Source organism: Athene noctua, chromosome 12 (genome assembly GCF_965140245.1).
Source record: "Athene noctua chromosome 12, bAthNoc1.hap1.1, whole genome shotgun sequence".
NCBI classification, from domain to species: domain Eukaryota; kingdom Metazoa; phylum Chordata; class Aves; order Strigiformes; family Strigidae; genus Athene; species Athene noctua.
The window spans coordinates 2,758,921-2,786,713 of record NC_134048.1 but is presented as its reverse complement, the minus strand read 5'-3'; the positions used below and the strand labels follow the sequence as shown (position 1 = coordinate 2,786,713).

General features: G+C 52.4%; 2 protein-coding genes across 3 annotated transcripts in view; one reads left to right on the top strand and one right to left on the bottom strand.

The window, feature by feature from the left end:
* Positions 1 to 17,207, top strand: part of CYSTM1 (cysteine rich transmembrane module containing 1) — a 28,039-nt gene extending 10,832 nt beyond the window's left edge. The window contains exons 2-3 of the mRNA XM_074916285.1: positions 789 to 1,036; positions 16,773 to 17,207. Coding sequence (XP_074772386.1) covers positions 808 to 1,036; positions 16,773 to 16,879 — 336 coding nt within the window. The 5' untranslated portion in view covers positions 789 to 807 and the 3' untranslated portion in view covers positions 16,880 to 17,207. The remainder of the gene's footprint in view (positions 1 to 788; positions 1,037 to 16,772) is intronic.
* A 3,242-nt stretch (positions 17,208 to 20,449) lies between these two features.
* PFDN1 (prefoldin subunit 1) overlaps positions 20,450 to 27,793 on the bottom strand; it is a 33,413-nt gene continuing 26,069 nt past the window's right edge. For both annotated transcript variants that reach the window (XM_074916314.1, XM_074916313.1), the window contains exon 4: positions 20,450 to 20,668. In XM_074916314.1, coding sequence (XP_074772415.1) covers positions 20,585 to 20,668 — 84 coding nt within the window. In that variant the 3' untranslated portion in view covers positions 20,450 to 20,584. The remainder of the gene's footprint in view (positions 20,669 to 27,793) is intronic.

Genomic DNA, 27,793 nt, shown 5'->3' with positions numbered 1-27,793 from the left:
CAAACAGGGAGAAGCTTCAGAAACCTAATGTAAGAAATGGTTTGCTTAGTCATGCTGTTTAGAGGTTAATTAAAGTTGCATTATTGTGACAGTCTCATCTTTTGATGACTGTACCATGAGTAATACATTAGGTTTTATGGACACCAATTCTCTGAGGTGTCTTTAATGTTGCTTTTTGAATGAGACTGAGCCCAAGGTTCTGATTGCTTGTGGCTGCTTAATGATTCGGTTGCATATTACTGAAAGAATACGCAATGTGCTGGGTTACAGTGTCATCAGGAAATTACTCGTATACAGTCTTGCTCCAGAGTGCTGGTATAGATGCTTGTAACAGGAGAAGTGTAATGGACATTCGTGTTCACTCTTTGTCCTGTTGAGGCTATCAAATGTGTCTGGAACTGGCTGCATTTCTATGTGGTTTTCTTGAATGTTGACAGAAACATGAAGTAGTCACTTCTAAATCTCTCTTAAAAGCAATTTAATCATGAGTGGAAGCAGAGGATTATGCTTTGCAGATGCAGGACTGTTAAATGTTTTAGGGTAAGTAGCTGATGCACAACTGGAAAGCAGCAAGTCATTCTGCTGCTGAGCTAAACTCATGTCACATAAAAGACATGACTCTTAAAAAGGGCTAGAAATAACTCACTGCTTGACCATGTATTTTGAGGTCTGTTTCTCACATTTAATGTAGAGCGCTCTGGAAGCAGTCTGCAATGGGGATTATATGTTTGTACATGAAGCAGACAAAAACCAAACCAGTTCTTCTGTTTGTTTTCCTTCTTCTGCAGGGCAGATTCTGCATCCCACATGAACTACGAAAATCCTCCACCTTACCCTGGCCCGGGCCCAACTGCCCCTTACCCACCCTATGCACAGCAGCCGGGTGGTCCTCCTGGCCCGTACCCAGGCTATCCTCCCGGACCTACTGGGCCATACCAACCAGGCCAGCCAGGTTATCAAGGATATCCCCAGTATGGATGGCAAAATGCACCTCCACCTCCAGGACCAGTGTATGCAGATGGGCCTAAAAACACAGGTATGCCTAGCAGCCGTGGTGCGATATAACCATGACCCTTTCTGGCTTGCAAATGCGTGAGTACATATTGACCTTGAAGTAATATGGTTACCAGCATCTGGCCCTCACGGGACTGGAGGAGGTGGATGCTTGTTTGAAGTAGTGATTCTGTTTATAGCCTGTTTTCCTGCTTTATTTTGCTGTTGTGTCTCTAACAGTTCCCTGGCTGTTGGAAGATACTGCTGAGCATCCTTAATGCCAATCCCTCAAGGGAATCCTTATGCTGAGGTTGTTATACACGCTTTGTGCTGTCTTTAGATTTGCCACAACTCTCATTCTGCCTGTCTTTTGGTTGATAAGTTTCAACTGAAGGCTGCACAGTTGAAGCTTGTAATATTCAAATGTGCAGCTCCTACCAAATTAATGTGTATCAGCTTTCTTGAGCGCATCAATATCTGTTCAAGTGATCTTATAGTGCCATTGGAATCATTCCTAGGCTCTTGTTTTTTCTGAAGCTGTTATTCTCTGGAAAAACACAGATTTCTGGGAAGGGAAGATGGTGTACCCTACCTTGGCAGCTGGCTGGTCTGTCTCTGTGCCATGTCCCTTCAGTATTGTGCGCTGATTTACTCTGGCACCCCTGGGGCTCACTGCAGTGCTTGGTGCAGGCTTGAATTGTTAGAGGAGAGCTGAGAAGATGATTAAGGGACCAGAGCATCTTTATACGAGGGGAAGCTGAGAGAGGTTGGGCTATTCAGCCTGGAAGAGAGAAGGCTCAGCTGGGTCTATCCATGTGTTTATACACAATGGGAGGGATGAAGAAGAGGGAGCTGGACTCTTCCCAGTAGCATCCAGTGACAGGACTGGAGGCAGTGAGCACAAACTGAAACACAGGAGGTTCCTTTTGAACACAAGAAGACCTTTTCTACTATTACAGTGATCAAACCTTGGCACAGATTGCCTGGAGAGGCTGTGGAGTCTCCATCTGAGGAGATACTCAAAATCTGACTGTACAGGGGTCCTGGGCAGCCTGCTCTAGCTGACCCTGCTTGAGCAGAGGGTTTGGATCAGATGATCTCCAGAGGTCCCTTCCAACCTCAACAACTAGGATTCTGGCAAGGTTGGGTGTGGTCCCTCCCTTTTGTCCTCTGGAAATCGGAGGGTTTTAGCTTGGGGTTTTTTGGTAACTCTCTCTTGCTCGTAAGGACACTTACCTAGAGACCAAGTTTATTCTTGTCAGTATTTCACAGGCTTTGGTTCTAAAATCTGTTTGTACATCATGGGGGTGTACTCACCCCCTCACCATCAGCATGGGGACTCATGCTGTCATGCCAACAACTCCAGTGTCTTCTTTAAGGCTTCTTCAGTGATAGATACTCATCCAGGCTGGGAAGCCAGAAACCATTATCTCCTCTCTTTGTCTGTTGCAGTGAATATCACAAACAGCCCTGAGTTGTTGAGAAGAATCTTAAGTGTATCTATAGATGTTCTGGCCGCCTTGGGGTAGCAGAGGATATGGCCAGAGGTACCCAAAGGGGCTGTTCTGCGGGAGATGTGGGGAGCACTTCTGTAGGGTGCTCTCCAGGCGCTGTGCTTTAGGTGGGAGCTAATCTCAGGAAGAGAATGTGACTGGTATGGTCATGGACAGACTAACCTGGGGAGGAAAGGAATGAGACTAACATGGACCTCAAATCAAGACCTGTGTCAGTGCCTTATAGCTATGCAAAGTATGAGCACTTCAGGTACTACTGCTGTAAAGACCAGCTGACAAAGTGGGTATCGAAGCTAACGTCACTTGGAAAATTCACTTGGAAACGTGAAGCTAGCGTTTCTTGGAAAAAGATGAAGCTAACGTCACTTGGAAAAAATCAGGACTCAGACAAAAAGCTTTTCCTTTTTCTTGATTCTCCTCCTCTTAAACAGCCGTGCTTCTTTTTGGCCAGTCCATCAAACTGGAACCTGATCTTTGTCCTGTGACGCTTTAACAGAAGTCTTCTGAGAGAGCTTTCAATGAGGCTTTGTTTAATGATCACCTCCAGGACTGGCTAATATAGAATGGATGTCCCTAATAAAGCTGATTTTTAAAAACATGTTATCCTATTTCTGTATATCCGAGGCTGTGGCTGAACCTCTAATAGAAAAAATTGATGTCTAAATTTAATGTCTACCTAGCTGGTCTGGCATGATTTAATGTGACTTGTCAGTTCTTGTGGTGTTTCCAAGCAGTTACCTGGGAAGAGCTACTGTGTGGATGCTTTCCTTTCAGAGTGGATGTTTTGCTCTCCTAGATGACTTTTGGTTAATCTAATGAATTAGGCTGTTCCAAGTAATACATTAGTATTTCTGAACAAGTGTCCACATTGAAAACTAGGAAATTTGCTGTATCTTTAAATTTCATACTTTAAATTATTTTACTGTGTAGGCAAACTGCAGAGTGGGCTCTCACATTGTGGATCATAGCTGGTGTGCTAATGTGTGGAAGTAATTATGCATCATATTTTGGTCTTGAGTGGATCACACAGATGGAAATAATTACTGTTGAGCTCTCAATCTGATGGTAAAGTAGCATTTCATAGTGACAGTGTTTTTTAACAATTTGTGGCCTGTCTGGAGTAGCAATGGACATAGCCTGTCCCATTGACCCTTGGAGAAGAAAGAAAACTCATGTCTTGCTCTGTATTAAAAAGAAAGCTGCATATGATATGTAATGGAAAGAGCTTAAACTTAGTACTGGTTTTGTCACCCACGCTGCAGAAGAACTTGTGAACCTCTGAGCCTTGATTCAGAGGCTGCTGTTGAAGGACTCTTCAGGCTGAGTATGTGCTGTGGCCATGCTTCTACCCAGCCGCAGAACCCCTTCTGTGTCCTCAGGAGGTGGGAGCTGTGAGCCCACACTGGAGGGTTTTGTCCCTCTTGTGGGGTCATGCTCGGCAAGAGTGGGTAACATCTATACTGGAAAGAGAAAGTTATTCCTGTTAAGTGAGCAATGGCTCTTCTTAGAGATAGGTGAGAAAGGAGGATGTTGTTGTCTTTTCAGTATGACATTGAATAGAGGCACATATACAAAAGGCTATACAAAAGGTACAGCCCAGAACAGCACTGAACACGGAGAGCAAGCACTGTTGTGTAGAATTAGTTAGCCATGATGACGGTTTAAGTTGTATCAATCAGCTTGTGTTTTAGGCATTAAGATTTAGTGGTGTTGGCCCTGTGACTCCCATGTGTTACAGCACTGTAGAAGAGGGAGACTGCAGCTGATAATGGCAACTGGTGGTCCTTTGTCCCTTCTTCCCGAATGGATGGAGTCCAGTGTGTGCAAGCTTGTGCCCCCTCAGTCACCCTAGTTACCTCAACACTGTTAGGCGGGAAAGGATGTGAAGCATGTTTCTACTCCAGATGGAGGAACAGTGGGCCAGAGAGGGTAGGTGGCTTGTTGAGGTGGCACAGAAGACCTCATGGCCATGGATTTGGCTTTTTGGATTTTTTTTATAGCGGGCTTTGGGGCTTGTACAGTCTACCAACAGCAAAGTCTCCAAAGAAACAGTGCTTCTTGCATTTTGCAAGGGCTAACAACTGACTTGGCTGTTGTTCATTAGAAGTAAACAACTTGACCTTTACCTTTAGAGCTGATAATTCGTATGCTAAGCCTGAGGGATGTTATTCTTAAGGGTATCTGATTCCATTTCCTCGCGCTGTGAACTGATTTGTGCTGATTTCCATCTACATCTTTCCTGCTATAAAATCAGAGGGCTGTCTTCATGTCTGTCCACACAAAATCTGTCCAGGCCTGAGTTCCTGCAACACTGTAGATCTGCCAATTCTTTGGGTAGCTAGAGGGAACTCACCTGCACCAGAGCAAAGCTGGGAAATACACAGCAGTAGGAGCACAGTGCCACTATGGAGCATGGTGTAAGGACCAGGGGCTTGCTTAGGAGGAAGAAAATATCTCATTTCTGCAACACTGTTTTCATTATAGAATAATTTGGTATCAAGTAGCGTAAGGAAGCCACAGTATCTGCTGACTGGTCAGCAGGTACTTTCTTGTCTATGTAAATTACAGTGAAATGTAGTGCTGTTGATAATGGCGTGCTTTAAAAAGAAGTATAATGAGCCAAAGTACAAAGTGACATACTAATTTTGAAAGCACTAGGTGATGTTAGCAATTTGTTCAACTTAATTTCACCCCCCCACCTGCCCCACTGATACATAACAACATAATGGATGAGGCTATTCCATGCTGTGCCAAAGGGAAGCAGGCTACGTCAGCAGCCTTCCTTCCAGAGGCAGGCAAAGCTCAGTATTGCATTTGACCTATTGTGTGCACGAGGTGGAAATCTTATTTCTGGAAGCTGATTACTTGTAGCAAAGCCGGCTGTGATAAGAGTAATAGTCACAGTGATGCTGCCTGCCTCCTAATGTTTGGCCAGCTGTGAGAATAAACAGGTCACCTAGATACAGTCCCTGCCTTCTGCTCTAGGGATTTTTCTTCATTACCAGTCTCTGTGTGGAAAGAAGGGGACCCTAATCGCTCTGATTAGGCTCTCTGGTGCCTTTCAGGTGTACCCTTTTGCTTCTCAAACTGTGTCGAGCTGAGCCTTCCCCAGTAGAATTTTATTTGGAGGGCAGCATGTGGCAATTCCAAGCAGGCTTTCTCTCTGTATATTGACCCTTTCCAAGCAGTGTGTGGGAGCATTTAGTTTAACTGTTACTGTACCTTCAGGACCTGCAACTCCAGACATCTGGTGTCCTGCCATAAAAAAAAAAAAAAAAAATCTTACTTGGCAGTTATCATCTTACCTGCTTCTCATACTGAAGCGTGCATTAAAACCTGATGTTCTCTCTCCCCCAGGATTGCTGCATCATACCTCCCTCTGTCCCTGGCTCATGTCAGCTGACTGCACAAACCATGGGGGCTGTTTGCTGGCAAACAATGCTGTCCTGGGGCTGATGTCTGACCTCACGTTTGCTGCTTTTCACCCTGAAGGAGGGGATAATCTGAGAAAAGCTGCATGCAAAGAAAAGAATTTTCAAATTCAGGTCCTGTATCTGAAAACATGCTTCCAACAGACTGGCTAAATAAGGTTAAGGCTGACTCTGTGGTGGACCAAATTAAATGAGGCTGCTGTTCCGGACAGTCCTCGTCAGCTGGGCACCTAGGCAATTGTGTAAAGCCTTTTTGAAACAGGCTGTGGTACTTGATCCTTGGGGAGACTGCTCAAGGAGAGTCTTGCTGCGTACCCTGCATGACTACTCACTGTGGCATGTTCCCTTTGATTTAAAACTGGACTTTGTCCCTCCTGTCTGTCACCCAGAACATGCTTAAGAAGGCTTGTGAGTAAACACTCTTGTAAGACTGAGTTTGTGCTGTGCAAATCCCTCCAAGCCAGGTCTTGTTTAAATCTAGGACTGATGCTGATTTTCAGGGAAAATACTGACTCAAGCTGAGGCGTGTGCTGTTCATAGCCCTGCAGTTGACTTGGTGGAAAATGCCTCCTTGCTTTAACATTAAATTAAGATTTCACTGACTATAAAAAAATGTTAGAGGAAGTTCTCAATTTCTGTAGTTTTTGGGAGATGTCTCTGCATCTGTTGCAGTCTATAAGAAAACTGAAGGGTCTGAAGGCCTGAATTACTCTACTTTTTAGCTGAGGGGAAGCTGGTTTATTATATGACATGTCTCCTGTACACTTTGTAAGCTGTGTGTTGGGATTTATAGTGCTTTGGAGAGCTGGCTGATGCCTGCTGACACCCTGCAGAGACTTGAGTACTTACTACATAAAGTATGTTTTTCTCCTGTAAGGAGTGCCTGTAGCCCTGCTTTTCAGAGATGCTGAATCCTTCCTTGGTACATCTATACTTCATAAGTGATAATTAGTATAACTTCCATTATCTCAAAGATCTCTGAATTCCATCCCTGTGTGCTCAGCTGAGGAAACTCATCTCTTTCCTAGCTCTGAGCTCAGCTGTAAGAAGATCTGCTGCACAATTTATGATCAGACATAACGCATGCTTAGAGCACATGCGGTGTGTGAGAGGGGAACAAGTTTACCCTTGTGTGAAATGTGGCCATCACAGCGTTGGCTCGGGAAAATGCTCACTTGGCACACCTGCACAGTGATTTCCCTGAAATGTGTTGCCTGTTCAGCTTCCTGAAAGATGAAACAGCTCTCTAGGATGACCGTAAGAGCTTCTCAGACTTGCGGGAACTGAAAGGCAGCAGTGTGCCTAACCTGCTGGGCAGGGTCATGCAGCCTCAGAAGAGAGCAGGTCTGATACCAGTGCAGGCAGTTGTAAATCAGTTGCTCCTGCTTGAGTCCGTGCTGAAATCTGGGCTGGGTCAGCAGCAGCTGTCTGGTGGCAGAGGGGGTTTGCAGGTGAAACATACTAACAGTTTGCTTCCTTGATACTTGTTTTTAACTCAGGTGCCTTGGTTTTTATTCAGGTGGCTCTGGCAGTAGAGCTGTTTGTGTTTGCAGCTGGGGATTGTGAAATTTGCTCTAAGCATCTTGCAACTTTGGAAGATTTTTGCTTGGAAGTAGGCTATTGTATTTCCATCTGGCTCTGACTGCTATCTGTTTCAGGAGTGTGCTATAGTATTTCCTGAAATCTGAATATGGTGTTGGTAGAGACTGTATACGGTGAAAGCCTCTGGGCTGAAAGGAGTGATGTGGCAGGCATGAAGCTGTTAAGCATGAGCAATTATCCCCAGAGAGGAGAAATAATAATTAAATGCCTTTCTTGCCAAGGGAGTTAGAGCCCAGGCTCTTCCCTGAAGGTCTTGTAGGCAAGGGAAGAAGGAGGCCTGGGGCAGAGAGGAGCCTTGTTGACAGCTACTGTGAAAGTTTTAGTTCAAGTCCTAGGGTCCCTGTTCCCCAGCCATGCAATCTCTTTTTCTGCACTTGCTGTCTCAGTGAGATTTACTCCAGGACATACGGCTGTCTGGGAGGTCAGGGCTGGGTGTTGTTCCCTCCTGCAGTGTGTACCCTGAAGAGTGGCTCAGAAACACTTGATTTCTAGTCACTGTCACTTCTGCATGCCTTGGATGACACTAACACCCTCGTGCTGACTTATCCTTCTCTGGGCTCCATCCTGAATGGGAAGACTTTTCAAAGGACTTGGATAAGAACGTCTTAAAGGTAAAATTAGATGCACAGACTGATTTGACTTAGCAATCTACTCTGGGCAGCACTTAACCCTGTAAGAAATTATTATTAAAATGGTGTTCTACAGTTTTAAGCAAGAATTCTTGCTCGCTGGCTGGACAAGCAAAAACAAGGGTCTTGGTGCAGAAGTGGCTTGTGATAAAAAGCACTTTATTCACATGTGGGAAAAGTCTTATTGGTCCCTTCTCTGCTGCATGCATCCTCCCAGATGAGAAGACTGTGGTATTAATTAATGCTTCTATTCTAAACAGTTGTTACTATGGCAAACAACCGTTTAGATACCACAGAAAGAGTTCTTGGTCTGCAATAGCAGTGGCTGGTAATCTGCTTGTTGCTGGTTCCTCTTGTGTGCTCCAGGCCTTGCCTAATAGCTAACAGCAGCTAGGAGTGTAACTCGCTGGTTTGCATGCAGAGTGGGTCAGTGTGCTAGTACGTAGCTGGAGCTAAAGAAGAAGTAAACTTCAAGACATAGTGCTTTTCTCACGCTCCTAGTCCTCTTGCCTTTGGAAGAGGAAGGAGTCCCCACAACTGGCTGATGCTAGGCTGGGCTGCCCCTGGGTGTGCGTGCACCTGAGTTTTTGTCTGAGCCTGCCCCTTGGCTTGCCTGAAGTGAGCTTTTGCTTGCTGTCTGTCTGCCTGGTGCCATACCTGAAATACCTAGACAAGGGCGGGGGGCCTAGTGACATGCAGCAAGACTTTTGGGAGGTCTTGCAGAGCTCAAGGGCTCTCGGGTGCTGTTGCTGCTTTTTTTTTGGGGGGGGGGAGTGCTCCCCATGTAGGTAAGTCAGTACCTTAACAGTAATGTCCATACCTGGGCCAGGATGGGCTGGTTCTGTTGTCAAAACTAGTATCTTTGTACTGCAATCCTTGTAGACTCAGTAAAGCACTGTGATAAGGAGCACTACAGTCTAAGGTCACCATCTATTTTATACTAAACTGGGTGAAAAGCACTGCTCATGCCTCTCCCTCATGGAGCTAATGATTAACATAGCAATTAGGTACAAGAAGAAACAAAATGTGTATGCTTAAGATAAAGCAAACTGTACGTGACATAATGAGGTATTGTAGTATTTGTTTTAAAATCAAGTGGGAATTATTTGCACTGGATTGTGCAGGCTGGTACTCTCTGATTACAGGGAGTGCTACCATTTGCAGGGTAAGCATGATTCATTGTGATCTACGCTCTTTAAGGTTGATTAGAAGATGGGAGGTCTGCTCAGCTTATACCCTCTCCCATCCTGTTTTAGAAAAAACAATGGAAGCATCAAAGCAACTGAGTGTTGTCTAGTACCTCTGAGAGAAATTGCCCTTGTTTCTCTTCTCAGTTGGGCCACCAGTCCCAGAGTACTAATGGGCTTCTGCTCATAGTGGCAAGGACCCTGGCATGCCATAGGAGATACTCGGAGTGCCTGACCTTGGACAAAAGAGAGGCACAGAGCAGCTAATTAAGTCCCCAGTAAGACTTGCAACAGCAAACTGGGTGGCTTTAGCTTGGAGGCATTCAGGCTTCTGACAAGAGGCATACAAAATCAGCAGTTCCCTTAACTGACATATTTTAGGTTGGGGTTTTGTTGGCAAAGCTATTCCAGTAGAAAACCCGATCTCTGTTAATGGAAAACTGCTGGTTGAAGTGAGTTGGGAAGATGTTGGGTGGCTTGCACCACTAATGTGTTGTGCAAGACTTCCTGATGAAATTATCTTAAGAGTTTTGTGTAAGGTGCTTAGGGTTTTGTTATGCTGTCTCTTACTGTACTTCTTACAGGGAATCCTCTACATTTAAAATGGCTCTAATGCATAGACTGGGAAGAGTGAATAAAGGTGCCACCTTTATTCACTCTTGATTTCCTTGGGTACTTCTGTCACTCTGTTTGTGCTAGTGCTTTGAAGCTGATGTTCAGTTGCACAGTGTCCAAAATGAGTGGATTGGTATAGATGTCTCCAGCTTAATGAGAGGCTTGGCTCAGCATAGTTTATCTAGCCTTCCTTTGAACTGTTTCTTTATCCTGTGCACTTTGGTAACTGTAAGTGAATAGTTGACCAACCTTCACCTGTTCTGCTCTTATCCTTTCCTGTGTAAGTTGATGAGAAAATCTTTTCAGCATTAATGCTGTATGGCTGTGTTTAAGGTTTCTCTGGCGATGTGTCTGGTGACAGAGCTACAGCTCCTGAATTACTGATGAAGCTTCAAAGAAAATGATCATTAAACTCAAACTGTAAGGGTGCTTGTTTTTACTTAAGTGTTGCCCAGATGCTTTTGAAGTCTGAATACTTTCAGTAGCAACTGTGTTTCTTCTCAAACTGCAGCAGTGGTTGACACCAGCTCCTGTGAGCTGACAGTGGCAGAGCACTACCCTCTTGAGACATTTCCCTCTCTGAGTGGAAGGCAGTGACTTCTCAAATGTGTATTTTAAATGGGCTTCTTGGGGCTTTCCTTGAGCTTGGAAGGTGAATGGGTTTGGTAAAGTGCCATAAAACCCTGTATGGGGAGAACCACAGCTTTTTCTCAGAGGGTTTCTGCAGAAGGGTACTCGTGCCACAACGTGCTGCTGGTTTAAATGACTTTCAGCTTTTAGCAGAAGAGAGTGAAAGGATGGGGAATCTTCCCAGTGCTGTTTCACTGTTTCTAACAGAGAGGCACACTCCCCAAACCCATGGTGAGTCTCAGAAGTGTCTCAGCATAACCTCTGTCCCTTCTCCTGTCCCAGTCTTGAATCGCTGGCTGGCAGTTGTGCCTGTGTATGAGGCAGTTCAGTGCAGGCCTGTAGCAGATGCTGCCAGCAGCAGTGCCATGGAGGTGCTGGCTGTCTGGGGAGAAGCAATGCCCACTACCACTGTGACCCACTTGTGTTGAGAGACAGCATCCAGCGAGAGTCAGCTGAGCAGTTGGGTACTTAAAGTGCTGATTTCCTACTGCACAGGCCCATTGGAAAAGCCATTTTGTTTAATATTTTAGCAAGTGTTTCATAACAGCACTTTATACATGCTTTGAACATGCTTTGTCAATATGCCCTTGATGCTTGGCTGTAGTTTAAAACTTCTGATGGATTAATCATAGATACTTTGGGCAAACTCTCCTTGTGTGTCTGCAGTCCTGGACAGCTTACTATAAATTGCACAGGGCAGCATCTATTTCAACTCTGCTTTGGAGCAGGGAGGGTTATAGAGATCCATCCTCCAGCAGAATACGCAGTTAGACTTGATTTCACTGACGACTTTGCAAGTTGTCAACTCCCCAGCAAAATCCTTTACTGGTTTGTGTGCTACAATGGAGGACTTGCTAATGTTAGTGTATCCTTTGACAGCTCGTGTCTTCTGCATGCTCAAACATTGGTCCTTGGTAACTTAGCACTGAGCTACGAGAAGGCAACATGGCTTTAACTCTAGCAGCAGAAGGCAACAGTGCTTCCCTGAATGGTGCCTTGACTGAATCTACAGATAGGCCACCTTCAAGCAGGATGAAGATGGGCTTGATAGGAGTAGCTGAAACTAGTAACTGTCCTCCAGCCTGTGGTTTGCATTGCAGTGACGTGGTCTCCTCCAGTCAACAGATGCTTGCCAGAAGCTGGCCAGAGCAGCTGCCTGCACTCAGGGTGAGGTGCCAGACCTCAGTGCTCAGAGGAGAGGGTACCCACGCTCGGGACTGGTGTTTTCAGCCCGAGAGCTCAGTCCATCTCAGCTGCTTCATCAAGGGAACTGAGGTATGTGAGACACCCCAAAGCAGTGTAACCTTACGCTGCCCACCAGGTTTTGGAGTGTCACATGCTTTTTTTGGGGACGGGGAAGGGTGTCAGGTTCCCCTGGATTTCACTCAGCCTGAAGCTGCAAGGACTTTGTTCTGGAGCAAGTTCTGTGGTGTCTGTTCCAGTTGGTGTTTTCCAGAGGTCAGAGTTTCTGTGCTGCCTCCAAACCACCAGGAACCAGTGTTTCCCTAACCATTCTCCCAGCCCCCTTCTGCAATGCAGATCTGGATGTCTCGGGGCGCTGTGGCCCTCAGTTTTGGCTGTGGCAGTGCTCTGGCAGCAGTAATGCAGTTCTCCAGGGCTCTGAAGCAGGAAAGCTTGAATGGCACCCAGCAGTTGGTTAGAAACCAGAGCTGACTCGGGGCTCCAGCACAGGTTCCTGGTTTGGAAGCTTCCTGAGCAGCCATGGGAAAAGCACCCTCATCTTTTGGCTCCGAGGGATGGCAGGAGCTGGTGAGCATTCTCTCCCACTTTGATGTGGGCAGGGGAGGACGGCTGGCAGCACTTCACTGTGGTGAGGAGCTCTTGGCCATCTCTCCTGTCATGTGCGCTCTGCCCTGCAGAACAACTGCGTGTCGTCGTCTTATACGGGACTCTTGGAGCATTTGGTGTGTGGTTTGCCTTTGCTCATTGTACCAGGACTTTTTCAGAGGAAACAAAGGCACCCAAGAGTTAGCTGCTTTTTCCTATGCTGAAACACACCAGTGCCTTGTTCAGTCCTTGGAAGCTGAACTTGTTCTGCTCAGCTCTGCCCTGCTGCTCTCCCTGAACAGCTCGGTCGTGTGTGGCTGGGTTTGCACAAAGGCGTTGTGTGGCGCCAGGGCTCGCTTCTTGTCACAGTTCAGTGTGTGAAGCCAGACAGAAGGGCAGCTCTGTCTGCTGCAGGGGAGAATGCTGCTCAGCCGAGGAGGTTAAATGGCTCAGATGTCAGGCTGTCAGGCTGCTCCCAGCAGTGCTGGCCAGGGAAGGAGAGCAGAACTGTGTGGGCAGCTCTGCCAAGCCAGCTTCTGCCCTGGGCATCAGGGCACAGTCCCCTTTCCTGTTGCTGAGCAATTGGTGACTGCCATAGCCCGCTGCGCTGGGGACCCACCAGCTGCTCCATGGCAGCTTGCACTGCGTGGAGTGTCTGGGAACAAGCAGACGTGGGGTCACCTCACCAGGGAGAGCAGGCAGTGGTCAGAGTTACTGACAGAATGCTGTATAAGGTCAAACACAAGTCTCCATGCTTTCACAAGTCTTTCATGCGTGTTTTTGAGTACAAGTTTGGGGCTGCAGGTGGGTACGAGGGAAGGGCCTGACTGAAGTCCTGTCTGCCTTGGGACAGAGTTCCCTTTGGATGGGATGGGTCTGTGGTTCACCCTTTCAAAGGGATCCCATAGGCTTTCTTGGATCGCAGGAGGAGGCCAGGGTGCTGAGCTCACAAGTTACTGACCTTCTTGTGTGGTCCTTGCCGGTGCAGCAGGGCTGCAGGCCTTGGGCACAGACTGTGGAGAGGAGGTTGTGCAGCCTCCCACACTGCTGCAACAGGGCCCTGCTCGGTGCAGGGGCACCAGGTTTCCCTCGGGTCCGGCTGCTCCTGCCTGGAGGTGCCTGCTTTGGCTGTGCTAGGGCAGGCAGGGCTGGCAGCTCCTGGGGGAGGAGAGCACGTGGCACCTCTCCTGCTCCGGCACAGCCTGTCACAGCACTGCAGCACACTGCCAGCCCTCTCCTGGGGCTGTCTGCAAGAGAGATGTGCTTCCACCCAGCGTTCCTGGAGCGAGGGCACCACACGCTGTGGCTGAATGCTTGCAGGCAGCTGCAATGCCCTGAAAGGGAGGATGTACAGTGGTGCTTTGCCAGCACCATGTAGGGGCTCCTCTGAAACACAGCAGATGCCTCCTCTCTGTGTTATTCCTGTTGGCAAGAGGGAGCTGCAGTACAGAGTATATCTGAAGGCAGATATGTGGTGGGGTTATTGGCCTGCTCCTGTCTCTGACCCACGCTGACAGTGGCAGGATTTTGGTGTCATGTAATCCAGAGCACACCATCCTCCAGCCATGGGTCTCAAGAGAACTGAAGCAGTGAAGAGGGAGCTGGAGGGGGGGAGGGTTCTGAGCACAAAGCAAGCCTGTGGGAGGACCAGGCTGATGACATGAGCTGTCTCCTGCTCAGGCCTCTGCCTGCCAACACCCTGTGTTCAGCCACTTGCCTTAAAGCACTAGCTGCCTGCCTGGGTCAGACTCCTTTGTGAGGGCATTATTTCCCATGCAGACCATAACAAACAGGCCCAAGAAAGCTTTAAGGAAGGAAGGTCACATGCCCGCCTTCAATCTGCTGCAGTTCTGGGCATGATAGCCCAAGCTCAGTGAGCAGGAGCCAAAGATGAATTCATCTGTCCCAAAGGGGCTTCAGGGGCTGGCAGAAAGAGCAGGCAGCACACTGGCCTCAGGTAGGAGACACTGCTGGGACAGCTCCATCGAAGCCTGGGTCTCCTTCCTGTGCTTTCAGGCAGCTGGCAAAGTGCAGTAAATCCCAACAGCCCTTGAGGGGCAGAGCCAAAATTATTTCTGTCCGTGAGGTGGTACCCTGAGCGTTTGTGGGAGTGATCCAGGCATCCTCCCCTTGGCAGTCTGAGGATTGTGCCTCGGGCGCTGAGCAGGCAGGGCTGGAAGTCCCCTATAGCATGCAAGATGGACGCAAAGCTGGAGCAAGGATCTCTGCCCTGACTTCTAGGAGGAGTCAGTTTTGTGTGATAGGGCTGGAGCAGGGCTAGGGAACGGCTACTTATTAAAGCAAGCTGACTTAGTGGTGCCAGTCTAAACACAAAACAAGCAGAAAAGCTGCAAATGCACTTGTAGGTACAGAAGCTGGCATCTCCTGGAAAACTCAGCCCTGGGTGCCTATCCAGCCTTTCCTGCCTGTGGCCTTGCCAGACCTGGCAGCAGGCAGGTTCTTGTCATCTTCACTGTGCTAAAACTGTGTCTTTTGTGCATGGAAGTGGCCCAGCGACAGGGAATCCACCCACCTGCTGCTGGTCCTGGAGCCCTCTGGCCATGGGCACTGTTGGTGTTCCTTGGGCTCAGCTGTGGAGGTGCCGGATGGGCCTCTGGGGGTTGTGCATCCCAGCTCCACCACAGCCACCTCCTGCTCTCCTTGCAGGGACCAGGTGGCTTTAGAACTGGCTCAGCCAGAGCTGATCTCTGCTGTTTCTGTGGGGCCGGCTGCCTGGGAAGCGCTGGCTGGTGCAAAAGCACCCTCTGCCCAATGCCCAAAATGCAGAGTGAGCTCTCTGCAGCCTTGAGGGGCAGGAGGGACACTGCTCTGCCACTGACTCAGTTCTTCCCAGGACTTGTCTGGACCCACCTACCCCTGGCCCTTTACGAGCAGTAGCTGAATCTCACCCTGGGACTACCTCCTGCCCTGGGCCCTCACCTCTTTGTCCTGCTGTAGGCTCCCCAGCAGGCTTACACAGGATGCTGCTGAGCACATCAGCAAAACTGGTGGTGCCTATTTCGTGGTGTATTTAAGAAAGGATGGAAAAGGCCAGAGGGGAGAACAAAAGAGTGAGAAACAGTGGAGGATTGGAGGAGGAGGTGCTCCAGGTATTTGCTTCAACCTGTGGATGACCGTGGAGCGGGTGGGTGTTTGCAGAAGCACCTGCTGCCAGTGGAGACGACCCATGCTGGAGCAGGTCCTGCTGGCAGGGACCTGCATTGGTGCCCAAGGGCTGGGCCATGCTGGAGCTCTGCGCCTGCCCCAGCAGATCAGTGTGCACAGAACACAGGCTGCCTGGGGGGGCACGGGAGGAACCCCAGCCCGAAGGTGTCACCTCCCTGTTGGCACACAGGGTCCCACTGCTTGTGGCAGAGAGGAAGGAGACACAGGGTGTGCACAGGGCACAGACCCAGCTTCCTGTCCCCCCGTGCTGCTCCGGGGAGGAGGTGGAGGAGATGGGAGGAAAGGTGCTTTTAGTGTTTGTCTTCATTTCTCACAACCCAAATCTATTTTAATTAGTGATAAATTAATGTAATTTTCCCCAAGATGAGCCTGTTTTTCCCATGATGGTCATAGGTGTCCATTTCACGTCCAAATCTCCCTGTCTTTATACAACCCATGAGCTTTCTCATTCTCTTTCCCCACCTTGCCCTGCTGAGGAGGGCCAGTGAGTGAGCAGTCGGGTGGGAGTTTGGCCCTTCGGCACATCTGACCTGGCACCCTCCATGTGCTCCCTCCCCAGCACCACACATGCTGTCGGAGTGCAGGCTTCCCCCCCAGCCTGGGCTGGGTGCTGGCTGCTGTGCAGGGCAGTGGCTTCAGCTGGGACAGCCGGGGCACCGCGGGCACGCTGCTCTAGGACCTCCGCTGGCTGGGGGCTGCCAGAGGGCAGGGGCAGGCAGGGAGGCTCAGGCGCCCGTGCTTCCAGGCGGGCAGCTCACTCGGAGCCTTCCAGACCGAGCCTGTTCTCTTGCTCAGTAACTGTTTGTGCCGTAGCAGCAGCCCGGGCCTGCTGACCTGCACCCGCTGCTGCCTCGAGGCCGCACCACTGTGCAGTCCCAGCAGCCCGGGCCTGGCTGCAGACAAATGCTTCCCCCAAGGACCCTTCTGAGGTGCTGCCCTGACAGGAGGGGCAGCGGGTCCCCATGGGTGCCACTGCAGTGATGAAACGGTGCTCGAGGGGCCGTGGCACCCAGGACAGGAGCCTGGCACCTCGGCCCCTGTGAGCGCTGGCCTGTGACACGGCTCGTCCCCGCCAGGCGTGGGCCACTCAGCGCCAGTTCTGGGGGGCAGAGGGGCCCCATGGCGGGGCCGGGGTTGGCCGTTGCAGGCCGGGGTTGCTGTGCTGCTCCCCACTGACCGCTCTCTCCCGCCCTGCAGTGTACGTCGTGGAGGAGCGGCGGCGGGACGACACGGGCGAGAGCGCCTGCCTGACGGCGTGCTGGACCGCGCTCTGCTGCTGCTGCCTCTGGGACATGCTGACCTGATGCCTGGCCCTCCCACGGAGCGCCCGCAGGCTCCCCACTCCTCTCCTGACTTCTTTCTGTTACTGTAATCAATGCTCTGCTTTGCACAGCCACGAGTTCCTGTATGTCAGTCCTAGCGTCTTGTTGGGGTGGGGGGTGCACTCCTTTATTTTAGTAAAGGAAAAATCCCTTTTTAACATTTCTAAGACTTCTGTCGTTACTTTGAAGAATGTGCTAATGGTGTATTTCAGCCAAAGGCATTCTGATGAAATGTATATTTATCAGTTGAAATTTTCCTAGTCCTAGAAATGAAGATGTACGCAATAATTAAAGCCAACAGTTGATTTTCTTTGCCAGGTCCTGACTGTTTCAATAAATGTGTCCCGTAGAGGGTGTGCTTCCCCCGTCACTGTCTGTTCTCAGCCTCCCACATGCGCTGACTCTGCAGCAGCAGGGATGGACTTGGCTTCGAGCAACTTTGCTGCAGAAGGCTGTGCCTCAGCCCCTGGCTGGGACCTGGCCTGGGGGGGTCTGGCCCTGCTGTCATCAGCATCGGGGGGATTTTCTGCAGCAACCTGCAGTGTGAGCCGAGAGCACAGTGGCACCGGCTGAGCTGGGGAGGGTGGGGCGCCTGTGCCTGACACCACAACCCCCCTGTCCTGCACAGGACAGCCCGGTCAGGTTTTCATCCCTCTGCTTCCTCAGGGCTGGACGTGGAGGGCCCCTCCTGGCACCGGGGCCTCTGCAGCAGCTCCTGGGGTGGCAGAGCTGGGGGAAGCACCAGCCGAGCTGCTGCACGCCTGTGCCAGGGGCTCCTGGGGGAGCGTTGGTCCTGCTCCGGGGTTTTGAGCAGTGATCCATCATCCCCTGCTGCAGAGTGCGGGCTGGGGGTGCTGAACTACCGGGTAAGAAGAAACAAGGCCATGGATTAATTTAGTGCTGAGGATGTACAGATAAAGCTGTTCCATGGCCAGAAGAGGGATAAAAAGATTTTGTCTGCGGAAAAGTGGGGAAACCTGCTGCTGTTGCTGTGGGGCATGGTTCCCACCCGGCTGCCCACTGCCCCAGTTCGCTGCTGCTCTCCCTGTCTCAGGAGCAAAAACCAGTCCTGGTGCACTGACACACACGGGCTTTGCGTTGCCTGACAATACCTGGTGATCTTGTGCCCTTTCACAGCAGGACTCCACAGGCCCTGTGCTCACCATTGCTGGGTTTGTGTACCCTGCAGCCAGGATCCCCGAGGGAAGGGTGAGAGCTCTGCCTGGCCCCTAATGCTCTGCCTGTGCCACAGTGGAGGCAGCAGCTCTGCTCCCCGGCTCCTGCCTGGGCCCGGCTCTGGCAGCCAGGCCTAAGGGAACCCATGTAAAGCCGGGGCTCACTTGTGAGCTGCTTGGCAGGGCCACGGCCACAGCCACCATGCCACAGGCTTTGGCCTCACAAGGCACCTCGCTGGGCTCCTCTGTGCTTTTTTGTTGGGGAGTTCCCCTTCCCCTCCCCCCCCCCTCCCCCCGGCCCCGACAAGGTTCCTGCTGCCTCTGGCACAGCTCAGATATTCTGTACCCCTTCACTTGGCTCTCAGAAACGCAGTTTTGGGGCGCTGGGCTGGGGCAGGATTTGGTTTGGGTTGAGGAGGGCCCCTGGCAGCAGCCTGTCCCTGGCAGCCGTCAAGCCCCTTGCTTGGGGCCTGACCCCCACCCCGGAGGCTGCAGTCCTAGCCCCAGGTCTGGTGCTGTGCTCCCAGGGGCTCCCTGCCCCAGGAGCTCTTGCCAGCACCTCCCTGGCAGCTGTTGGGGCGCAGGAGGGCAGGGCCGTGCCTTGGCGGGGGGTGCGGGGTGCTAAACCCAGCGCGTTCGCCTGCCCGGTGCTTGGACCCCTGCCCGCCCCTCACCCCCTCCTCCAGCCCCAGGAATGGCCTCGCTGGGCACCAGGCGGCTCCCCAGCCACAGGCAGGGGCAGGGGCTGGTCTGGGGCCGTTTGCCCCCAGTGAGGGCAGAGGCGAGGGCTCAGCCTGGCCGTGCTCTACCCCTGCTCTGGCACCCGGCACAACACGGCTGCAGGCCTGGGCTCGTGGCCACAGCAGCAAGATGCTGCCCCTGGAGCCGCGGTGGCCTTGGGGACACCACAGCTGCCCCGCGCCATGGGGAGAGGCTGCCCCCGGGTTCCAGGGGCGTCCCTGGCTGCTACAGGCTGATCCTGCCCCAGGACCAGCGCGGGTGCACACCTGGGCCAGGACCCACCGGCTCTGCCCACCCCCTGTCTCTGCTGGGTGCTGCCAGGCACAACGGCTGCCAGACGCCAGCAAGCACCAGAGCCGAGGGGGGGGAAGGAGCAGCTGGGGGCCAGTTACAGCACGAAGCCCCTCCGCATGGCCACGCCGGAGCTCAGCCAGCGCCAGCAGAAGAGGGGCCACTCCCAGCCCCATCCCAGGGCAACCAGCCCCCCGCAGGCCCAGCCGCAAGCCCCGAGGAAGGAGCACACGGCACACGGGAAGGCAACCCAGGGAACTCGGGGCACAGGCGCCTTTCCCGGGGCTGCCCCCGCTGAGCCTCAGCCCCACCCCCGGCAATGCCCGTCCCACGGGTGACCTGCAGCAGCTCTCCAGATCACCTTTTGGAACGGGGGGCTGACGCCTGGGCTGGGACACGTTAGGTGACGCAGGGAAAAGCTGTTTGGGATTGCACAGGACTTGCTATGGGATGTTTAGTGGAGGATGCTGAGGTGATTTTGGGAGGAACAAGTGTGGAAAAACAGTGAGGTACAAGGATGAAAGGGCCAGGTGGGTGTAAATGACTTGTCCAGTGCAGTCCAGCCGATCTTACCAAATTCCTGTTAAACTCTGTCCTGGGTGAGGGCTCCCTTCTGAGCGCACGCGTGTGTGTGTACTGGAGGGAGCAGCCCCTGGGTCCCCGCACCCTGGGCAGCCCAGTGCACGTCTATGTTCACCAGAGAAGAAGCTGGACCAGCCCGTGAGCACATGAGGGGGCCTGGGGTGAAGCAGGTGGGGAAGGGCCAGCCCAGAGCGTGACAGCACCCACACGTCCATAGGGCCAGAGCACACAGGGCTGGCAACAGGACCTGGAACCCCCAACCAGCTCCACAATCCCAAGTTGCTGCTGGCAGGAGAGGAGACATCCCTGAAAGCACCGTTTCTGAAAAGCCCCAGAGGCAGGAGGCCAGGCTGGTGCACTGTAAGCACAAAGCACAGGGTGGCACTGGCCCTCCATGAGCGCGCTGCGGCTCCGCCAGCCCTGTGCACAAGGAGGGAACCAGGGCCTGTCCCCGCTGACAGAACAAACGACCACACAGCGTGGAGCTGGAGGTGCCTGGGACTGCTGGCCCTACCCTGCCAGCCTCCTTTTTCCCCGCTACAGTTTCACCAGCCCCACTCCAACAGAAGAATGAAGTGAGCCCTCCCTGCTACCCAGCACAAACAGCACACAGGCTCTTCCCAGAGGGCAAGGGCTACGGCTGCTGTAAAGAAAAGAGGATTGATTCCCTGAGGGGCCCTCTCCCCAAATACCCCCCCCTTCCTTTCTGTCTCAAATCCCCGCAGGGAGAGCAGCCACCGTGAGAGGCCGAGGCAGCAGGGAATGAGCTTCACAGCAGAGTTTTAATAAAACTCCCCCAGAAGGGAGCTTGTGCAGGGAGGCGGCGGTGAGCAGCACCAGTACAGCTGCACAAACCCACCCAGAGGGGGTCACAGGAGGGCCAGGGGGAACCACACAGCTACTGCGCCCTCCGGGCCATCAGCATTTCCCTTATGTTATCTTCTGCTTCCTTCACGCTCCGCTCCAGATACGACTTCTTCTGCTGCAAGGCAAAAAAACCAGGAGAGTTAAGGTTCACCTCAGCACTAACAGCACTGCCAGGGTGCTGGAGCCAAGGGCTGCCCATGAGCTGCAGCAGCCTGTTGAGAGCACCGAGGACCTGGCAGGTTTCCCAAAGTGCGGACAGAGGTTATTCATTTCCAGAGGCATCTGGAAATGCTAAAGTTTAGCCTAGCCAATGTTTATATGGACTTTGAATTTTGTTCCCTCTGAAACTTCCTCAGAGCTGTCACCAAGGTTGCAACAGCAGAGCTGCAGAAAAAGGTATACATTAACTGTAGCAATGAAGCAAAAGGAAATCAGATCCTGCAACACTTGGAGCCTAGAGAGGAATTAACATGCTGAGTCCTCCTTATGGAGACAACAGCAAAATCCTTCTGCACTTGGGTAAAAAAAAGGCTCTTTTTCCCAGCTAGGCCAGTTTTCTAAACCCAGATCAGAAATTCCCTGGCATCATCACCAAATACATGTGTTTCCTTAATCATCTTTATGCTAGGCTTGGCAGGGAAGCAGCACGAAGCTCTGCATCCCAAGATAGGAATTCAGCATAGTCTGGGTGCTCCTAGGTGACTGGAAAACTGAGCGCTTGGCTCTTTTGACTATTTTCTTTGGGTTTCCAAACAACAGACACAACAGTCTCCAGCGGACACCAGGCCAGCAGAAGGTGTTGCTGTGTGAGCACAGGCAGCCCCTGCTCCTTCAGCAGCAGCAGGGAGAGCACCGCTCCGAACACTGTGCTATGGGCTGGGGGGACCCTTGGAGGTCTCCTCAGAGCTGGGCTTGCGGAGGACCATGGGGAGAGGCCTCGGGGGTCTCTGGGACTCTACAAGGTACACGTTCTCACAAGGAGAACCTCATGGCAGGCCTGCTGCACACTGCCACAGCACGGTGCTCCACAGCGTTCACAGCCACCCGCAGAACACCTTCCCGTGGGCCTGGGGAGCTCCAGAGCCTGCTCTCTGGGACAAGCTGGGTACCAATAAACATTGGCTGGATTATTATTAAATAATAGAAGTTTGGGCCTCAGCCTAGAGCATCCCACCCTAGGGTCCACTGATCACCTCCCAGCCACAGGCAGAGGAGCCCAGTATGGCCTGAATGACCCCAAAGCCCACCAAAACCAAGGACAGCTAAGGGGGCACAGTGAGGTCCCCAGCACTGCTCAGCCATGCAGGGGGGCTGGAGGAAAGAGTAAAAACACATGCTACTCTCGGGTGCTCCCCAGCTGCCTGCTGGCTTGAGCAGAGCAGCACCCATGGGTGCAGGCTGCAGCAGAAGCAAGCTCCTGCTATGGGGGGTGAGCTGGGGGGGGTGGGGGTGGGCTGGTGTGCGAGCCAGAGGACACAGCCCCTGCCAGCTGGCAACAGGCAAGAACTGCGAAGTTGATGCTCCCCAGACAGCCCTGACTCCTGCAAGCCCCCAGGGAGCTGGGACATGTAACACTGAAAGGAAATTCATTAGCACACGGGACAGTCCTGCTGCCATCACTCCCAAGCTGTCCCCCTGCAGAAAGCCTGCATCGACTTCTGTAAACTCAGCTGCAGTGCCCATGCCCTGAGGATATCTCTTCTAGCCCCATTTCTACATACTGAAGGGCTTTTATTTAAACAGTAAAGGTTGTTAGCAACAGCTAGGGCCGTGGGTACAGCAAAAGGCTCCTTGTCCCTCTGACAGGGTACCCAGGCACGTGGGATCCCTCCCACAAGAGCTGCTTTTCAGGAACCCACTGGGAGAGGCGGCGCAGGATGGGTTCCTGCTACCAGCGACTTGCTGACGCACGAGCGGGAGAGCTTCTGCCACCGGCGCGCCGGTCTCACGCTGCCCGGACAGACGTCGAGGGATTTCACATCTAGGGAACTGAATCTGCAAGCTGCAAGGGGAAATGGGTCCCGGAAAACCTGTGTGGCTAAGAGCTCTGCTGTCTGAAGGAGAAAGGCTTCTATGCATTCATTTATTACTCAAACAATTTAACTGCATACAAAAGTAGTCTATTGAAACAGTTCTGGCTTTCTGTCCTCCACCCTCCCACCCGTGCCCAGCAGGCAGCAGGGGCAGCCCCCACAGGCAGGCTGGCCCCAGCAGCAGTCCCAGAAGAGCCAGGCAGCCCCGCCACCACACAGGGAAGCCTCCACCTGTGGCCAGGAGCTGGCAGGCTGCAAATGACGGCTCTGTTCTCCTAACACGGTGGGATTTCAAACCTCCCCTGTTAGGGAGCTGTGCTGGCGACCGTTCGGGCCCTGCTTACTCAAGGACAAGGGACTCTGAGCACTAACGTGGCCTGACACAGCACAGGAGCGCTCATGGCTGGCACGGCCCACGCGGATCCACACTGGCCCTCCTGCGCAGGGGCACGCTCTGCCCTCCCTGGGGGAGCAGGGGTGCTGGAGCCACACAGCTCATGGCAAAGGGACACAGTTTAATGCCATTTCTTTACTTAAACATCACCTCAAGTCCCAGGCAGGGGAGGATTCAGGGAATTTGCATTTCCCTCAGTCACTCTCCTCAGTCATGTAGCTTCTAGGGCAAGAGGATCTGGACTGGTCCTGATGTTCTACTCCTGCCTCCCAAAAGCAGTCTCCAAGGAGACTCATTCCCAGGCTCATCCCTTGAGCATCAAGGGAAACCCTGCACCCACGGCTGGGGGGGCTGACAACTTTCCGAGCTCTCCCACAGCCAGCAGGAGCAGAGGCAGGGGGGCAGCTGGCACCCGCTCTGACTAACAGCCCAAGGAGCAGACGGTCACCATATTTTCCAAGACACATGGCAGAAGTGAGGTGTTCCCTCCCGAGGAGCTGTGGCCTGGCTTCTGCTTCGGTAATCACAGGAAAAAGAGCAGGAGCTTGTGTGCGAACCCCTCCTCACCACGATTACTGGGGTCTAGACAGGAAACCCCCTCTCTCGCGGGTGCGCCTGCCCAGGAGCAGCGCTGTGAGCAAGGGCTGACACACGCAGCGAGTCACAGCGGCTCTCCGGGAGTCCAGAGACCGCCTGACAGCAGAGATCTTAAGTCACCCTGGAGGCTGTTCCGGTCCAGCCAGATCTGCCAGGCTGGTGGTATCGGCTCCCTGCAGGAACACCACAGCCTCCCTAGCCCCACCTCCAAGCTTCCCTGAGCCTGTGTTGATTTGCAGTCTTAGTTAACCCTATACCCTCTGACCCCAGGTTCTGGGCCAGCCCGTGGCTACTAGGTTTTAGCTCATCACCCGACTAGCTGCATACATTTTCCTGTGAAGCTGTGTTCACTGCTCCAAGTGCTAATTCCCTGTTGCCTGTGCCAAGGCAAGTGCAGCTAGCAGCAAATTTCCAGTGCAATGCCAGAACTGTACTGCTAGCTTTGGTCCCTCATGAAATCAAAGGCTGCTGCTCTCTGCAGCCTCTGATATTACTTCTACACCAGTAATTCCAGTGCTCACCAGTCAGGAACCCAATGGGATGTGGCAGCACACTGGCCCTGCACAACAAGCCACTGACTTCAGAGGCTGCACAACCTACAAGCTGCAGATTGAGAGCTCCTACTCCCTACCCACACCAGCAGTGCTGTAAACTGCCTCCACCCACCCACCCACCAGTTTCTGCAGGCCTCTGGCCAGACATGGTGGTTACCCAAAAGAGCAAGAGATACCACTGCCTGAGTCACAGAGTCCCAGGGTAGGGCGATGGGGTGAAGGTGACACATGCCACTCAGCTCCCAGAAAAGCCCCAACTCATGGCTTAAAAAGAGGGCCATGCTCTGCAGCGAGGACAGGCAGTGCCACGAGGTGCTGGCGTCTCCCCAGCAGTTACACAAGGAGTGTGGCAAGGCAGCAAAGGAGGAAATACAGACAGCACAGCAGGAAGAGGCTGGTTTCTCACCCACTGGCTCTGACTGCAGTGAGGGGCCAGTTCCTCCTCCTGGTTCACGATTGCCACATCCACTTGCTAGGGATTTATTTACCACACTGCAACATACACTTCTTGAGTGTTACTGAAACTTATTTAAGAGGCACAACTTCTGAACACCCGCTCAGTCAGGGCACGGAGCTTTCAGAAGCCCTGCTTTGTTTCTATGACCCACGAACACTAACTCCCACGCAGGGAGGAATGACGAGGTTGCAGGTCCCATCCACTCACGAGAAGCCTCTCTACCCCAAAAGCAAGGCAGGGCAGCCGGAGGCTGCCTTGAAGGTGGATGAAGGCACGTGGTAAGGTAGCAGGATCTGCAGCTACAGTTTTCCAGGCGCATGCTCCGCGTGCACTCTGAATTCAAGCCAGCTGCCCAGCTCCAGCATGGGACAAGCTCTTGCATCCCCACTTGTTCCCACCACAGGCCACCCACCAGTTCTCAACCAATCCCTTATTTGCAGTGACAGACCCTCCGTCCCCCCTCCTGCCCCACTCTGCCTGTGCACAGGAAGGGCACTGCCACCTGCACTGGACACAAGACCAACACACAGCTACTGCAACAGGCTAGCAAGATCAAGGCTACACACAGAACAGCTGACAGGTGACAAAGCCACAGAAGATGCCCCCTGAAAGCCAGTGCAGTCAATGCCTCCCAGCCTATAGTTTCATCATTCCCACTGCCAAAACAGCCAGGAAGGGCTGCAGTGCTTGGGAGCCAGACAAACCACAGCCCTGATGAGCTGTCTGAAAACTAGCCCAGGAAGAAATGTCCTCATCTAAATCTGCTTGCTGGAAGTAGGTTTTCCATGCTAATGGCTACTTGTCACAGAGATGGAGGGCAAGAAGAGATGGGCAAGAACTCTTCTTTGGGCAGCAGAGCCAACCCCACCCGCTGGGCCTCCCAGGGTCTACTGGGGGCTCTGAGGCTGTCCTGCACCTGACCACAGATAGTGCCACCAAGCCTGGCCCTTACTCTCCCCTCCCGGCTCTCATGAGCCTTCCCCACTTCTGAGCCTTCCTGCAACCTTCCTAAAGCAGGTGTGTGGGGCAAGGGGCTAACCTGTGTGGGGTTTCATTACAGCTCTGTAGAGTAAAAGCACCATCTCTCATATGATCAGAGATGCAGCCAAAACCAGGACTGGCTGCTAACGCTGCCTCATCCAACAGGCAGCACATGTCAGTCCCCCAGGACACTTCCCCAGGAAGGGCAGCCGCGCAGCCAACAGCCCCACAGAAGCGGGGACGGCACCACCAACCCCAGCCCTGCCCGCAAGGAGGGTAGGGCAGCTGCCTCGCACAGGACCCCATAACCCCAGCAAGGACACCGGGCTGCAGCACCTGCTGCCAGCATGCTCCTCTCACAGGCAGCGCTGGGCAGCCGCAGGCAGTGGCTCTGGGTGGCCGCTTCCAGCCTGCTGCCTCTTCAGCTCCACCTGTGTGCTAAGCACCAAGCTCTTGGAAGCACCAGCCTGGCTGGCCCCAGGCACAGGCTGCATGCGGCAGCACCCATGGCCCAGCCCTCGCTGCACATGCTTCTTGCCAACATGCACCACAGCGACGAGCCTGTACCCTGGCACTGGGGTTAGAGCAAAAGCAACTCCACAAACACTCACCCCTGACATCGCCCCACACCTTGCACTTCGCTCCCTTACACAGGCAACACTTGCCCTCTGACCAGCTCTGCACTATCTGCTTCTGGCAGCAGCCACGGAAATACTAGATTTAATGCAAATGCAATCACAGTTCACACCCTGAAGAAGAAGTTGTGGTTAACAGAGGTGGCCCGTGGCCTTTTGACATGGCAGGAAGTCACCCCCTGCTCGAGCCTCCCACCTCCATTCCCATTGCATCACACTGCTAGTGAGGCCAGTGCTTTTCTGGAGAAGCACGATGACGACGCACCCAGACCTGACATTCCTGGCAGATTAAAGAGCCAGCATCCACAGATTCCACGGCAAGAAAAAACAATTAATCATCTCCTCTCTGACAGGCTTTTGATGAACAAAGCAACATATTTCTCCCAGCACTATGATTCAGACACCTCTGCCTTCAGAGCGAGCTGGTCAGCCATTGGCCAGACCTGCGTGTCCACGGAGCTTTGTCTAAAGCTGGTAGTTCAGCACAGCCTTTCACAGCGTGCACGCTCAGCTCCAAAAGCCAAAACAGCACTTCTGCTCTCAGCAGGAAACCAACACACAGCAGCCACAGTTTATTCACGCTGCATTACATCTCACGCTCAAAGGTGAATTTCCTGCTTCAAGTAGCGGTTTCTCATTCACCATCTACTTCCTTCACTCTTCAAATTCCACTTACCTCCACCTCAGCAAGAGGAAAAGAGCTTCAACCCCTGACCTGCAAACACAAATATGCTTAAACCCAAACAAAAATGTTTCCATGGAAATTTAAGGATCTAGTATTGGAAAATGCCTTCTCATTTTGGCCTTTTTTTTTAAAAAAAAACACTGTTTTTCTACAGACTTGTTTTACATCCAACTTGTGAGGACAAAATGAGCTGGCAGGTTCTTTCCCAGAGAACACCTCCCTCCCCATGGCTCACAGCACACTTGGCTACCAGCCACCAGATGCCTGCATCCCACTCTCGTGCTTAGTAGGCTTTCGTCGAGGAATGCTGCAGAGTCTTGAGGCATGATCCAGTGCCTCAAATAAGAGCCCTGATACAACTCATCTTGTGACAACGTCTCAATAAACCTGCTAGCTGAAAGTTTCTGTATCTCCCAAAGTTAACCCAGGTCATTTTTAGCATTCCTCGAGGGCTCTGTGAGTGAACTCTTTGGGAAAGTGATCAGCAGATCCTGAGATAGAGCTGGGAGCACACGCTTGTCGGGGAAGGTTCTCACCTGAGAGGGAAGCAAGCTGTGCTGCCTGCTCGCTGGGGGCCTGGCAGCAGCAGCAGCGTGAGCTGCCCTCGCTTTTGAGGCCACTGCTGCTGTTAGGGTGGCTGGATTTGCCCAAACCCCTCTAGCCAGAGAGCAGCACACCAAGCCATCATCACACACACTGCGGGCAAGGAAAACATTTTGGTCAGCCTGAGATCATGGAAGATGACGTGCCTAGGACGTGCATTCTGTTTAACGGGCTTTCACTTGGAACCCATGAATGGGAAGGAGGTAGAACAGCACCCAGCTGCTTCTGCTTCGGGAGAAACTGAAATAGTGGGTACCAGTGATGGGGTGGGCTGGGTCTGCAGGCAGTCCTACGCCCTGAT